Source organism: Fistularia commersonii, chromosome 17 (assembly GCF_037954325.1).
Source record: "Fistularia commersonii isolate RoL2024-O1a breed Wild chromosome 17, RoL_Fcom_v1.0, whole genome shotgun sequence".
NCBI lineage: Eukaryota > Metazoa > Chordata > Actinopteri > Syngnathiformes > Fistulariidae > Fistularia > Fistularia commersonii.
The window spans coordinates 8,795,785-8,812,274 of record NC_141300.1 but is presented as its reverse complement, the minus strand read 5'-3'; the positions used below and the strand labels follow the sequence as shown (position 1 = coordinate 8,812,274).

Sequence of the window (16,490 nt, the reverse complement as noted above, 5' to 3'; positions counted from 1 at the left end):
GCAGTTCGTTAGAACTCATATGCCCGGCTGAATGAAGCCCACATGTTCTAATGGAGGGTTCACCTAATGGTGCCCGGCTTAGTTGGATTTTTGGATGAGGCAGATGGTGAGTGAACTGTCAGAAATGCCAATACTATTTCCTGTTGATACATTCCTGAATGTCCCTCAGACTGTGCAACCTGTTTTTTTTTTTTTGAGTTCCGCTACTTATCAGTGCAACTTGTGTTTTGTCATACCATGAAAGAGTTAGGCCATTGAAATGTAGTGACACAGCTATGACCGAAGGAGAACTGGAAAGGTGGGAGCATCAGAGGGCAGTATGTGTAAATCTCAGCAATGTAGGCAATCTCACTTGGAACGAAGCTGATGGACGGGTAGCATGTCACTTGGCTTACCTCAAAAAGTGCTGTTACGTGGTTCTAAGCCAATCAGGAATTTGCCAAATTGAAAAAAAAAAAAAAAAAAAAAAAATCAAGGCCATAACTCTTCCCTTCTATGACTGTGTTATTTTCTATCCAACTGAGTGCATGTCAACTGAATATCTAGTAACTTCTTCGCTGTAGTATTAGGTCATGCTACTCTTCAATGGGTTTTGTGCATTTTTTTTTCTTTTTTTCTAGTAGTCCTATGAAGGAGACAGAGCCTAAAATCTATTAAATATCTATAACTAGAAAAATGGTATACAAAAATATTCACTTTTATGACAATGTTTAATGAATACTAATTCTTAATGTATGTTTCAGTAAAAAAAGAGCTTTCTCTTAAGTGTAGAGATGTATTGCAGGGATGCAAGTACTATTTGATCACAAAGAATATCCTGTTGAAATTCTAGATGATGTAGAGTGATGCAAATTCAATAAAACTATAAAATAAAAAAACATGGCTTGTGGGTTTCCTTTGAGAACTTGATTGCATAATGGATTTTCAGGTAGGAAAAGAAGGTTGCACAATGGCTTTCCAAGTCACAAGGGCCTTGTCTGAAACCCTTTTCATTACTAACAATATATCTAGCTCTATAACATTACCAATGTTATTCTACCTATATTTCCCTTTCATATTGTTTAATCGTTAGTTTTTTTGTTTTAAATTCTACTCAATTTATGGGTTTTAAGGTTAATATTTTCAAATTCAATATATCGTTAATGTATCAACATTGTGCATGACCACTTACTGAGCTTTTGCAGTTTTTTTTTTTACTTCCTCATTTCAGATGCATTAAGGAAAACATGGGCTGGACAAATCAAAGCCACTTAAAAGGATAACAGTAGAAAGACAGAAAAATAAATATTACTACATTTTGAGAAAAGCCATTGCTGTATTCCTAAAGTGTATAATATGGACATGCCAGTACATACTTGAATGAATTTGTGTAGTTGAAGTATGCTGTGTTTCACTTTTTTATCCATGCAAGACTAGAAAGGCTTTCTATTCTAATATTTTTAATGTCTTTGGAGTCCAGCAATGTCAACATCGATGCTATATTAAAAATTGCATGGGTATCCTCCCAGAAAAAGCAAGTGTGAATAACTCCAGGCTTTGAGGACACAATTTGGCCATGTAGGTAAGATTTGATTTCCCCAATGTGCAGAAAATATCAAACCAATACAAAACTGACAAGTTTCTTATAAAAAATCTTTTATTCATGTGTTTTATACATGTTTTCATTTACTGACTGTTCTGGTTGAACTCCTATAATTTCATTACTAATTTACCAAATATTATAATGCAGTTGTTTTTTTTTAAATATATTTACACACAATTATCTGAATAGAGACAGAAACCTTCAAGTCCGTTGCAGCATCAGGTATCAAAACCATCCCTGGTATTTGTAGCTTTGCAGTAGATGCCAAAATATCTTTTAAATAATCCATGTCAGACCTCCTTTATTGTAAGATCTGATGGCCACATGCTGACTTTGTATGCTTAGAAAATATATAACAAGGATGGCAGTAGGCTTTTTTGTTCTGTGCTATATATTTGCAGGCTTGTCTATTTTTATCATTATTTGCCTATGTGACAAACATTTGAATGGTGACATATTAAGGTGAAAAACCCATCCTTAAGAACTTTAAGCAACAAATAAAAATAGTAACGTACATTTATACAACACCTTGCCCGACTTCAGTCCATCCACATATTATTAACTTGATGTGACTGAATTATTTGACACTGCAACAAAAACTGTTAATATGCCTGAGGATTTCAACCAGACCATTCAGTACAAGAGGCGGCAAAACAGAGCTCATCATCAAGGCGAATCTGAACGATTTACCCAATTATAGGAAACTGAATGAGGGACAGTAGTTTAGTTCCGTTAGAATGCCACAAGGAATTTAAAGGGGCCTCTTGACTTTTCAGAGGTCATGTCAAACGACTTAGGACGTCAAGAGGTGTTCAACAGCAGGTGAGAAGTTGAGAGGTAGTGATCCTTAAGGTCAGAAAGTCAGATTTTACCGAGGATCTGCATGACCGCTATGGTGGTGCTCTGGCCAAAAATGAAGGCACCACAAATCAGGGTGACCACACCCCATGCTGTGAGGAAGCATCTGAAGAAGAGATGGCACAAAAATGCCAGTGACTACATAGAAAAATTATTAAAATCATTATGATAATCTGTCAAATTTTTGGAAATTTTAAAAAAGGAGCTGTTTATTTTTTGGTTTTCATTTCACAAGCGTCAGGAACTTTAACTGAACTTGTTTCTGGACTTTCAATCATGATATCTGACAATACCTCTCACTATTGCATTTGTTTGTAGCCCAGATAGCTGACAGGCTATTCTCATAGAAAAATAATCTTTCTAAAATAGATAAAATCTTCACACTTTGACTAATAATAAATGCGGTATGTGTGTGTGTGTGTGTGTGTGTGTGTGTGTGTGTGTGTGTGTGTGTTCGTGGAGTGGTGAGAGGGATTCAGACAGTTTCACTGGTAACTTGACTAATATTAATGTCTACAAAAAAAGGGAAAAACAGGACTAATTTTTAGACTGTGTTGGTTCTTTTCACCTTGATGTTACAATTAACTAGTTTAATAGAGTATGAATATTAAACTGACTGAACATTTTTCATTCTGCATAAAAACAAGAATAAAAATGGTGTCAATTGACAATGTGACCTGAGAAATAACATGACATGGGTATATTTTGACTCTCCATTCAATTAAATGGCAAGGATAAAAAAAATACATTGAAATGAATTAGGAAATCCATCCAGATCACAACAGTTTCAGTTAGTTTGACTTATCTACCTAAAATAATTTTTAGTATCTTTATTTTTTGCCTTATAATGACTATATTGCAATGCATTAACTTATTACAGTTTGTATTGATTCCTCACCTGGTCTTGCAGGACACTGGCTCAGACTGCATGGCAAAGATCAGACAGAGTCCTGTTTAAATGGAGAAAAGAGGTTTAAGAAAGAGCTTGACATCGTGAGAGAATGTGAGTTTGTAAGACATGCTACCTGGAAAGATGAAAATGAAAAAGGCACTGATCCCTCCAATGACACTGATGACTTTACTGATGTCTGGGACAAACACAGCGATGAGGAGTGTTACAAGTATCCATATGAGTGTCAACAAGTACCGGCTGCGGCTTTCAAACCCCTGGGTCACCACGCCATCACGCCTCCTACGCCAGCCCAGCAGTGGATCCTGGATTACTGACCTTATGAGAAGAAATTAATTTATTAAAAAAAAAAAAAAAAAAACACCCAGTTAAAGCTTACAGTACACGTTTCATTTTCAGAAACTCAAGTTGGAATTTCTACTCATGGTGCAAGAAAATTGCTTTTGACTTGAATTAAATAACCAACTTCATTACACTGCTGCTTTGAGGATTAAACCAAAACAGTAAAGGTCACATTAATGCAAAATGTCACAACCTGCCCAGGAGCAGGATGATGGGATAGATGGTGATGATGGAGACTCCAAATAGGAGCCTGGCAACGAGCATCAGAATGTCATCACCCATGTATGACATCAAAATGTCGGCCTCCACATTCTTTCCAAATGTCAGGTACCCATAGACTCCTGTAAGACAAGCCCAAAACTTTTGTCTCCTTAACTTTATAATGCAGTATGTCTGAGACCCAATTTCTTCAATACATTTTCTCAACAACTTTCACACACATATTTTGCAATATCCACAATAACCCCAATCATGCTCAGTGTGTTTCACAAAGATCCGGACAGAATTTGTGCAAATTGTCAAACATATCGATAACATGTAGTGGCTCAATCACATAAGCTTCTATTCTGTCTCCCAATTTTCCTTTAACATAAAACATCACTTCAGAAACTACACTGCTGCTGGGTCAGCAGTTGATGAAGTTTTTATTCCCTTTGTCTTTCTCTATGAATTTTCACACAGATGGCAAGGCATCACAGTACTCCAATATTCCCTGAAGAGGTTTTGGGAAGATGCCTTGTGACTGATGACTAAACACAAAAATATTGGCACAATCAGGAGTTATAGAAATAAACAAAAAATCTTTTTAAGTACTGTTTCTGAGAAACCAGACTAACAAAGAAAATGTATATCACATTGACTTAATAGATTTGAAATAAAAAAAAAAACAGTAATCAAAGATGGTAAAAATTACCCTGACACAAGCAAACACTTGTACTTTCCTGGATCTTGTGTCACACATATTAGTCTGGTATCACTGGCTCAAGCTATGTTCCTGGATGACATGACATGATTCTCCTGCCACATATTGAATCATGAGCAGTGTAGTTAATACTGTAGGAGTTAAAACACTGCTCGCTCCAAGAATATGTAAAACATTCCTCCACAGTTTCAAGTCAATTTGCTGAAACACCATCCTTTTATCCGCCTACACTGCTAAGAGAGCTAATTTGAATATAGCAGATAGAGCCCCTGTAAAATTAGAAATGTGCACTCCTGTCATTGGAAAAGTACAGTCACTTTGCTCCAGACAGCAGCTGCAGTCGTACCCAGGAACCACACAGTCTGAACAACAATTGATTCCAAACTACTCGATGAGTCCATTCATCAATATTCAATGAGTCCTCATCAATACAGCACTGTTCATTCATTTTTATGAACAATGGCCTTTTTAGCACATACAATAAATTGCGATTGCTTGCCATGTGACATAAGCCTTAGTCTGAGATTCAAGTGTGGTTAATTCTGGGTCACAAAGTTAAACAAACATCTCTAAACTCAAGGGTTGTATACAAGTGACTGTCATATGTGTATTTTGTTGTAAATTATGTATATATATATATACTTAAAGGCTCTAAATGAAGAAAAATGTTTTCACTATAAAAATTAGTTGGAGCATCTTTGGGATCCTTGTGTCTGGTACAGGGAAATTGAGAGGGGTGCAATATAGGTGAGCTATGCTTTTATATTTCATTGTCAGTATTTTAACTACCACCATGTTTGACCATGGTTTACAGTACAACTACATTTTTGTATGGAATTACTAATATTCAATACTTTTTGTTCCTTAACAAGATTGCATAAACAAACTTTCTCTTGACTACATATTACTTGAAGAATTGATTCCTATTCTGTGTTTCAGGGATTCATTATTGGATTAACAGAGAATGAAGCTCAACTGATGGGGCTACAGTCACAGTTGCTTAGGTTGGGTGGTTTCTCTAGTAGACATCCACTTAAAAACCAATCATGAAAGCACACTTGTGTGAAAAATCTCTCCAATATTGAGAACATAGAGACCAACATAGTACCAAAACTGCAGCAATGCATTTTCTCTTCTTTAATTTTCATTTTGATCCAAACATAACTTTTTCCCCCATGTCAGGCTGGTGAGCCAAAAAGATGTTGGCCATTCTGAAAAGACTGCAAAGGTTACCATGGTGATCGGATTCAGTTCTCGAGCAGCAGGCAGCTCTTACCCTGCAAAACCAAGCTTGACCTCAAATATAGTTGCCAATACACTTAATTTCACTTTCAGCCCCTTGATGTTTGCTCTGCCACTGATATTGCACTAGAAATGTGCGGATCATAATAAGATGGTGAGAGTAAACTACTCTGACCTGTTAGGGAGTAGATGATGAGACAGAAGATCATAGAGACCACAGAGATGAAGGCCCAGTGAGAAAGACGCTGGTTTTCCATGCTGCTGTAAATGGCAATAGAAGCCTCATGGCACTGTAAAATAAGCACAGAACAATGCTCAATTCCTGAAGAAATACAAGCAGGAGAATATATTATATGATTGGATATTTATTTTTTATTTATCTTAAACTAACCAAATTATTTTTTATTCCATGTTATCAGCTTTGAAAGTAAGGTCAATATTAATAAATAAAAGCAATTTCTCCAAAGTGAAAAAACAGCATCTAAAAATGCTCTAATTTTTTATCGAAATATCTAAAACTGAAAAATTTCGAAGAAGAAAAAAATTGTACTAAATTGAAGATGAACGTAAAAGACCAAGGAAAATCATACATTTCTTTAGTAGAACTAGCTTTTATTCTGATATTGCAGGGTGAGGATGAAGCTGTCGGTCAGTGTCTCTCAAACAGCCATCAAGGATGTTATTCATCCATTTTGATCTTGCAGTGCGCTTGAAGATCTGAAGTTCTGATTATCTGATCTTTTCTGCTATAGCGATGACTTGACATGGGAGAGAACATTAAAAGGCTATGCACTCTGTATAGCACAATGGGGGCAAGTTAAACAATCAGAGGTCAAGAGATTCAGACTTCTGTCCCCACTTGATCCCAGCTGACATCTCCTTGGCTTTAAATCCCATTTTTCCCCTTTCCTGCCTTTTCCCTCCTCCACTTCTCAGCATCTCATCAGCTCTCCTTTCAGCATTTTGCACCACAATCACTCACACCGGGGGACTGAGCGTGAGCGTGTGTTTGCGAGAGGACATGCATCAATCCTTTCGCACTTTACCCTCCTGTTATTAGATCCTAGCAGCATCTTTCGGCCGTTTCCTTGGCAACTAGGGAAACTACACATCAGTCTCTACAGCTTTAGATTGACAGGATGATCTTTTTCCCATAGTGTACCCTGCTATCAAATATGAAAAACTCATTCTGCTGAGCTCCCATGGAGCACAGCGGCCTCAGGCTGCGCCAGCGCACTGACCTTTACACTTACTACGCTTAACACACTCTCCTGGAGGTTCTGCCAACTATTCAGAAAACCTTTTTTTTTTTTTTTTTTTTTTTAAACCAGTTCATGCCAGACATGCAATTACATCTGTGACCAGGTTAATGATGCAGATGCCGAAGTGTCAAGCCAGAATTACAGTTTCTCACTTAGTGGCCAGTAGACATAATATTTCATTGAACTGAATTCCATTTTGAGGCAGTGCTCCATTTACTCTGAAGAAATCTCCAGTAACTGCTCTCAGTGTGCCCATAATAACCTGCTCTCACAGAGTTTTAGACTGATAGCGCTTATGTCTGTATGATAAATTTAAAAATCACTGTTAAAAGCCATTCTAGCTAATTCTCAACTTATCACATATTGCCAGCAGGCACTTAATTCAGCCCTGTAACTAGATAGAGGGAAAGCGAACAAAAAAGAATTAAAAAAAAAATATATATATATATATATATATATATATATATATATATATATGGATTTAAATTTATAAAAAGTCTATAAAAATCTGATTAAAAATTGGACTTACAACTTCAGTTTCACTATCGATAGCCTAGGTGTCTGACATTAATTCAGACGAGTTTACTGGTAAAGAATCCTGACAGAAATCTTGGTGTCAGCCTGAAATAGGTTGTCACTTTTCTCAAAATTTGTTATAAGTGTGTTTAATGTCTGAAAAATATTTCTTAGGCAAAATTCTTGATTACTTTATCTCCAACACCCTCTCTGCAACAACTGCTGGTGTTATTGTTTTGCTGAAGATCTTCCCATTATTAAGTCTTGCTCTTTATCACAAGAGACTTACCCCAAACAGCTATTAGCATTAAAATTCTTGTATTCCTGTAATGTGTATTTTACCGTGTATAAAACCTTTAATTTGAAAAAATAATTTAAAAATGTTGATTTTTTTTTTCTTGCAGATCTATGATTTTTTTTCCTTTTTGAACCAATCACTTCCTAGAGTTGTATCTATTCCGCAAAATCGAGCCACATCACATCAAAAGACTGACACATAAATACACACATTGATCCTCCCCAAAATACCTGAACACTTTCTACGTATGTCCTCACAAAAAGATCTTAAACAAGACCCAAATGGTCTGTCACTTTAAATACTTGTACTCACTTGGAAACCAAAGCAGATAGTTGGGATGACACTGAACATGGAAGCCCAGGAGCTAATCCTATTTGTAGGACAAGACACACAAATCATTTTCAGTTTTCATACAGGCAGTGGTTAAAAAATAAAAACAAATAAGGAGCGACTATTCTGACACCACTGAAAATACAGTTCCATTAACACCCAAAGTTGAGGCAGATATGAGAAGCAAAATGGCCTTGGGAGTGATGGATGGATGCAGGTCTTATCACCAGAGCAGAATAGCTTGATCTACTTTATATGTCCTGGTAGCCTAAATTCAATGTAAGTTTATAGAGACCCAAGACAGACATTTCCTGGGACGACATCATGATATTGCCCTGACCATCAGGTCTTAATGGCAAAGAAAGAAATACGATGAGGTAAAACTTGAATCAAGGAAAATCTGAATGAACACACAAAGCTGACTTAAATATGATTAAAATTTTCCCATCTTCTTTGTTTCCATGTCAACCACTCAGGTGTGAAAGCATATTACACTTCCCTCTTCACTCAGTGGGATAGCTATATACATACATGTCTGAGCTTATATTCACAGCATAATTGATTAGCTGTGAGTAAGTAACCCATTTCATGAAGTTACTAACAGAACAGTTTCTTATTTCATGCCACATCATGAAGGGCATGTAAACAAGTTGTGCAATGTGGATATTTTCTCAAAAATTACATGAAAGGCTAGGAGTAAATGGTTAGCTGTACTGTCAGTCATGTACCAGAGGTCTATTTCTCCTCGACCCATGAACATGATGGATAGGGGCCAATATTACTGCAATTAGTGCAGTTGAGAATTATTGCTGAGCCTGCTACATGTTAAGGACCACTAATTAGTAGCAAGGGAAATTGAAGAACATGGCCTATGTCTAATAAGAATTGTTTTTTCCCTTCCACTGACAGCGCCAAGATTGTTTAACATGTCCTTTTAAAAAGGTTTTCGAATTTCACTATGGCCTTGCTCCTGTGTAGAAAAAGGAGATCGGTCTATGTCTGTAAAACTTGTCACTAGCATTATCTGTTTTTTTCTGATATGTACTTATTGGCTACACATAGACAAATGGGGCTGGGGTAAATTACAAATAATGGAGATATTTGCTCAGTCTCTGCAATGATTAATTCTGTGATGTAGCAGGACACTAATATTACTAAGTGGAGCATTTCAGCAACAGTTCAAATTCTGATGTACAAATTATTTTTCATTAAACCATGTTATCATTACAAAAGTTGCACATGGGAACTTAAAGACTAAAATACACTACAAATATAATCATTATACTTCAAACCAAATAATTTTCCTTTTCCATTTTTTTTTTGTTTGTTTGCTTCCATAGCAGTAATATTTTGTTTACTTCATTTTCAAACAATTGAAATACTAACAATAAAAGAATAAAAGCACGTTTTTAAATTGATCACCACCTCTGAGATTTCGGTGACTTCATATTTTTAAAATACATCGAGCATCTATTTCAACAGGGGATGTATTTAATAGTATCAACCCCTACTTTCACATAAGCATGAAAGCAAATACTGTTGGCATATTTCAACAGATGTATTGCAACTATTATTGTCAACATAATATACAGTAGTTTATAAAACATCATGTAAAAATGTTTCAACACCACAACACCAAGCTTTGGTGAATTAGCTCTAGCATGGATAATTCACTGCACTCCAAATTTGACTGTAGCTCTCTGGACCAATTTTCATTCACTCTCCATTGTGACCAGTGAACCACAGATTGTTTGAAGCTTTGGATCCCATTACAAAGACACAAATGCATACCCACTGCTGTAGAGAGGGGTGACATGAACTAGAACGGATGGCGTGGTGTGGTATTTGATGATGATGGCTATGGTCAGGTAGGTCGCAGCAAGAGTACCCAGAACGCTGTAAAGACAGAGACAAAATGCTGCTTCAGAGAGAAATCAACCAAACAGCAAGACATTTAAGAAAAATGAATGAGCGTATTCCTGCAAAGTGACTTCAAGGGTCACTGTCTCCACTGGGGTCATGTAAGCTGTAGTATTGCACATGTCATTCAAGTCTATGTTATGTTCGTGTGGAAAATAAATTCCATTCCTGTGTTTAAACACATTTTACCTTCCAAAATAGATTTTAAATGAGCGCAAGTCTCTGTGGGATCACACTGTATTGCACATTAAAATGTACAGTAACCAAATAGGTCAAGTTAAATTATTTCGTTATGGATTTTTTGACACTTCAACAGATCTGATCACCTTAAACATGCTTAGTTCCTAAACTGAGAATTTAGGCATCCACACCATACTATACTCCATTTTAGGGAAGCAATTGTGTCATTCAAGGAGGAATTTTTTCTCCAGTTCAAGGTAAAATATTCAGGACATGGTACAGCATGACAGATGAAGGGGATATTATTAGACATGATGTATTAACAAGCAAGCATTCTCGTGCAAGTTGAGTTAGAATAGATTGTGAGTGTTGAGTATATTGTGCAGTGCTGTATATGAAACATGTGGTCAAACTGCATAAAAAGAAGTGATACAATGAAAATTATTTAGATTGAGCTGTGTATAAAGTCTTAAGAAATGTCATATAAAATAAAATAATAGCTAGAAGCCAATTAAAAGCCTGGGCTGTCATAGCAATGGGACCAAATATCAGCTGGCTCCAATTACTGGCTGAGAAAGAAAAGAAGAAAAAATAAAAATCTGAGATAGGGCTGAAAGTCAAATGAGGGGAAGCACCCTACAGTAAATTATTTTTTTATTTAAATTATTTAGTTCACCAAAGTTCGCCAGCAATGTTGGAAGAAGTTGAATTTACAACTGCCTTCTCCTGAAAAATACTTACAGCCTTTAAAAATGTCTTAAAAAAATACACATCACTTTCATAGTACCGTAAACCATAAACTGTTGTAGCTCTATCCCTTATGGAGATCACAAGCACATACTTTTACTGTACTTTTGTGCATTAAATTTGGTCATCTCCCATGCTTGTTCTATAACCTTAGTCTGAAACGGAGTTTGAATTGAGGTGAGTCCAAAGCACCACAGTGGGCTCTGCAGGCAACTTTATTCATTACACCCTAAGGAATGAGCAGATTGAATCACAGATTGATACCTTTTGAAATATAAGGAAGCTTGGCCAAATAATAGCAACTTGAATGCAATTCACGACTTCAATGATCTCTAGCAAATTTTTATCATCAATCTGTAAATATATTTACACAAATATATAGCTCAAAAAAATAAAGGGAAAACTTATACAACAATGAAACTCCAAGTCAATCACACTTCTGTGAAATCAAACTGTCCACTTAGGAAGCAACACTGATTCATTTTGACTAGTTTTAAGAACATTTCAAAGTTCAAATCAGCCTGTAGTATATTTATCCAATTTAATTTGTGTGACTCCAAATCCAGACCTCCCCGGGGTAATAAATTTGATTTCCTTTGATAATTTATGGGTGATTTTGTTGTCAGCACATTCAACTGTGTAAAGAAAAAGGCATTTAATAAGAATATTTCATTCATTCAGATCTAGGATGCGTTATTTTAGTGTTCCCTTTATTTTTTTGAGCAGTTTGAGCACTCTCACATGGGAAACAGGGCACCTGACCTGATATATTTCTGAATGCTGATCTCTTTTGGGATGGACAGAGGTAGAATAAGAAGGCCGCACAGCAGAACCAGACCGAAGCGTTGGTCAGTGTAGAAGTGGTAAGGCATCTCAGAATCCGGCAATCCGGTTACTAGCTCATACAGGGAGCCGCACACTTAGGGATACACAGAAGGCAAACAAGAGCATTTCATCACAGGCTGAAAGATCTGGTTACACCTAGATATAGAGCAAAACAGGGGGGAAAATCTGCCTGATAAGACTCAGCAAAGAGAATGTTGCACAACTTTAACTTCATAGAGAAATAACCAAGCAGATCAGAGACAAGAGGATTTAAAATCCACTATAGCTAGGAGACACTAGAATCCAAGAGGATAGATTAGTCACATTTTATTCTAATTCCTGATGTGCTGTGCTCTGAATTGAAACTCAGATTTGTACATTTCAGTAGCTCTATACTTCAGTTCCAGGAATAAAATAAGGCTGATAATGTTCTCAGAAAAAAAAATAAAAAGAAACTTAACAAAGTCAGGGAAGTCTGCCATGCAAAACTGAAGTTCTAACTCACATTTCTCTAGCTGGTCATCCACAATGACCAGAAAAGCCACGGAGATCATGAAGAGGTTGAAGACAAAGCAGACCTCACACAGCTGTCCAATGGACGGCCCACACACCTCCTTCACCACTGCCTGGTAGGTGCACTGACCACTAATCGATGAAGAATAGCCCAGTATGATCAGACCACTGATGAGGAACACAAGGGAGACCTAAGAGGGAGAGAATAGGAAATCAAGCTCAGAGACACTAATAGCAGTCTGATGGGCCTGGAAGACAACACAGTTTCATGGCCAGTTCAACAACTGTCAAAGAACTAAAAGTCCAAGCAGCCTACGTTACAAAGGCTGATTTTAATTTGATAGTTTTTGATGCAAGGGTGGGTCTTGCCCAAACATCTTCAAAGGTTTGCTTGACACACATTCAGCATTTGAGTATATTTTTACAAAGAAAAAAGAAACCTGTGAAAACAAATGTAATCTTTGTACTACAATACCAAGATTGATTAAATCAGATGCTGATGTTTGTGCCTACAAACACTGGGCGACAACTATATCAGTAATATCTTAGTTGAAAATGACAAGACGGACAACATGAAATCAAGCAGGTTACTTAAAAACAAATGTGAAAATACAGTTTTACACTGAATGAAAAAAGGACTAATTTTGATTTTGGAGAGCTACAAAACATGAGTGGATTTTGGAGACACTGACAGAATTGTGGTCACCTGATAGCCAGGCAATTTTATATATATATATATATATATATATATATATATATATATACACACACACATACATATATATATATATATATATATATGGTAGCATGTGGTGGGGAGACAGGCCAGCAGAACCTCAGAATCCTTTAGGAGTGATGAGCTGTTGGGAGCTTCTCGTGGTTCTGTGTTAGAGAACTCCATTCTTGAATAGCTGTACAATGTGCTGGATGTGTGACCCTAACCTGTACCGTCAGTTGTCGTTACAGTTGTCGTTCATTAGTGCAGAGAAAGACCCCCCCAGGTTTCCCTGTTTGTTGGCTGATGAAAATAACCCATCTTCTAAAGCATATATTCCTGAGAACAACCTATCCTTGACTGCTAAATCCCAGCTAGCGCCCCCCCCCCCCCCACACACACACACACAGTCATATGTGGTTGATGTATTAAACATCTGTATTTATCTTTAATTATTCAAGTATATTCTAGTTCTTGCTAGCTAGGGAAACTGTTAACACAGATGGTTAAAATTCATTTAAATTTATCCTGCATTTTAGCAAAGAACAGAATGAACTTAGCTCACTTGGAATTCCCAGGTGGACAGCAGGATCACGTGAGAGTGACTGCTATGCTTACTTGAAAACTGTTTGCTAACATGTTAGCCACATCAACAGTTTTAAGTGAAAGTGGAAGGCAGCGGATGTTAGGGATCAGCCCCTTTACACTTTCTTTGGTGAGGGTCCTTTAATCGGATTAGAAATTATTTTTCACGGTATTGTGTCAGCACATTTTTAACGTCTGGGAGCTTTTTTCACTGTATAATTAACCTCTTTTCTCCTATTCCTTAAAGTAATAAGAAAACCATGACACTTTTTTCAATATTTTTGGCAAGATCAAATCACAACATTACAGTGAAAGCATATTATGCTTTCAGAAATGATTAATTTACTTTTAAAATGATATTTTAATGCATCAAGTTGTAAAGCAAACATTTGTTAATATTCTGTTAAGTTTTGTCAAAATACTTCAACATACACTGCAACTGCACCAAATACTGCACTATTAACCTTGAGTGGCCATCAGGACAAAATTTAAAATGAATACACACTTTAAAGAGAGATTCATCTCATACCTTTATATCCTTAAATCTCCAAAGTGTTAATGACAGTATTGAAATTACTTTTGTGTTGGGTCTTAGAGCTTTTGATAAACAAAAGAAAGATCACAGAATCCATGAAGGATGTCAAAGTCCAGCAGCCTGCAAAGAACAATGTACAAACAGTACTATTTTACTTGGCTTCCTCCATCCCTACCTATCACTCTCATCCATGCAATATTCATACATTCTCCAGAATACTTTATCATTTCATTTTTACTATCCACATATCCTACTGTACACTTATGCCTGATCATTCCCTGCACAAGGCATTGCTGTTTATATTTTGTATTCCATTGTATATATTGTACATGGTCTTTGTTTATTTGTATCTATAATCCTTTATGTGGATGTTCTTTTCATTTGCATACTTTTCTACACTGTAATGCTGCTGTGAGATTGAATTTCCCCATCATGGGATCAATACAGTACACCTTTATCTCTTAAATGAGAGATGAGAGAGAAGATGGTACACACCCCTGTAAGATATTCAAATGTCAATTTGTTCAGTTGCTCAGTACCAAATCTTTAATAAATCTACTGTATCTAGCCTCTTCCTGACAAGAAAAGACAATCAAAAAAGGAAGGTGGAGATGTGGGTTGATGTGATAAGAATCAATTTAGGAGACAGAAATTCACTAAATTCCCTAATCTCAAAACACAGCAACAAAAAAAAAACAAAAAAAAAACGGTATGACAGCCATGCAGGGAAGCAGTCAAGATCCTCACTGAGGTGCAAAGTACTAGGATTCTGAGTACTCGAGAAGTAGTTGTCTGATGGATTGCCTAAGTATTACAGCAGTGAGCGATAGACAGTGAAGAAGTCAGTAGTAACAGGGGGCAGGAAATGAGTGAAGATGCTGAGGTCAAATCAAACATGGCCGCTCCTATCAGGCGCAGCTGATGACAATCTCCTTAATTGATGTCAGTAGAACTCGGCTGATAAGATCCTTCCCTTAACACCAACTTCATACTGGCACTTTCGCGTGAATAACCTTCAAAATAAATAACCTTTTAAGCTTCAAACTTGTATCAGACAAATGGCAAGACAGGAGGGAAAAATGTGTTTTAAGGAGTAATTTATGCTAAGGTAAACCCACCAGCTCCACCGTGACGGCGCTGCGGACGCCGCCGGCCCTCTCGAAGGCCCAGGGAAAGTTGAGGAGCCCGGCGCCCAGAGCGGACTTCAGCATGATGAAAATGGCACCCATGGATCCGAGCCGAGGAGTGGCCACGTCCAGGGGGGGCTTGGTCGAGGCTGAAGCCAGCAGACTGATGCTCTCTCTGGCCAACTCCTCCATGGCTCCACCGGCGGGACGCGGCCGACTGACACACACGCGGCTCGCGCGCGCGTGGTTGCTTGTATGTAGGGGTGTGCGCGCGCGCGAGCCGGCGTCCGGCCCCCTTGGCTCTGGCCGGCAGACGCGCTCTGTGGGCGTGGGAGTGGGAGTGGGCGTATGGATCCATTCAACTTTTTTTTTTTTCTTTTCAATGCATTTCGCCCCCCCCCCCCAAAAAAAAATCCTGCACATGAAATTAAACTTAGCAGACAATTAAAGAACATTGGGGAAGAAACATAATTAAAACTTCAATGACAAGAATAATGTCCCTCAATTCTGATGATCTACCAAAGGAAGGGTGGGAAACTCTTGTTTTATAGAAAAACTCTTAAAATAGAATTAATTTAATTAATTTAAACTTCTTTTATTAGCGCTTCATCCTCACAATATGACAAGGGGACATTTCTGTGTGGAGTCTGTAAGCTGTCTGCATGGGTTTCCCCAAGTTTCCTCCCACAGCCCAAAAACATGTAGCAGGTTAATTGGAAAAAAATGGGAAAAATTGCCCCAATGGGTGAGTGAATGGTTGTCTGTCTGTATACGTGGCCCTGCAATTGACTGGCAACCAGTCCAGGGTGAAGTCTGCCTTTTGCCCTATGCCAGCTGGGATAGGATCCAGCACTCCTCACAAGTCTGAGTGCAGGATAAGCGGCAGACAATGGAAAATTTATTCTTTTCTTCTTCTTTTTTTGACCAAATAATTCCTCAAATTTATAGAAGGGAGGCTGATGCTGCCTTCAGGTGCTTTTTAGCTGTGATAAGTGAACACAAAGTAAATTCTACAGTACAAGTAAAGATCATTTGATTATATTATTTAGACATTTCAGTTCAGTAACCTTCAATTAATTTT

At 37.3% G+C, this 16,490-nt stretch overlaps 1 protein-coding gene across 1 annotated transcript; it reads right to left on the bottom strand.

Moving 5' to 3' along the window:
• Positions 1-2,332: 2,332 nt before the first annotated feature.
• slc38a8a (solute carrier family 38 member 8a) lies at positions 2,333-15,601 on the bottom strand. Its single transcript, XM_086163555.1, has 10 exons — positions 15,401-15,601; positions 12,440-12,638; positions 11,872-12,028; positions 10,054-10,158; positions 8,245-8,302; positions 6,032-6,146; positions 3,886-4,033; positions 3,466-3,668; positions 3,339-3,390; positions 2,333-2,546 (listed from the first exon to the last, which is right to left on the bottom strand). The coding sequence occupies exons 1-10, from the start codon at positions 15,599-15,601 to the stop codon at positions 2,444-2,446; spliced, it is 1,341 nt and encodes a 446-aa protein (XP_086019681.1). The 3' UTR covers positions 2,333-2,443.
• Between the last annotated feature and the right edge of the window lie 889 nt (positions 15,602-16,490).

Excerpts from the sequence above, each read along its gene's own strand:
- slc38a8a (XM_086163555.1), bottom strand. The coding sequence starts at position 15,601 with ATGGAGGAGTTGGCCAGAGAGAGCATCAGTCTGCTGGCTTCAGCCTCG. Across the intron at positions 10,159-11,871 it reads AGCATTCAGAAATATATCAG|CGTTCTGGGTACTCTTGCTG; the intron begins GTCAGGTGCCCT and ends CTGTCTTTACAG. Across the intron at positions 6,147-8,244 it reads CTATCTGCTTTGGTTTCCAA|TGCCATGAGGCTTCTATTGC; the intron begins GTGAGTACAAGT and ends CTTATTTTACAG.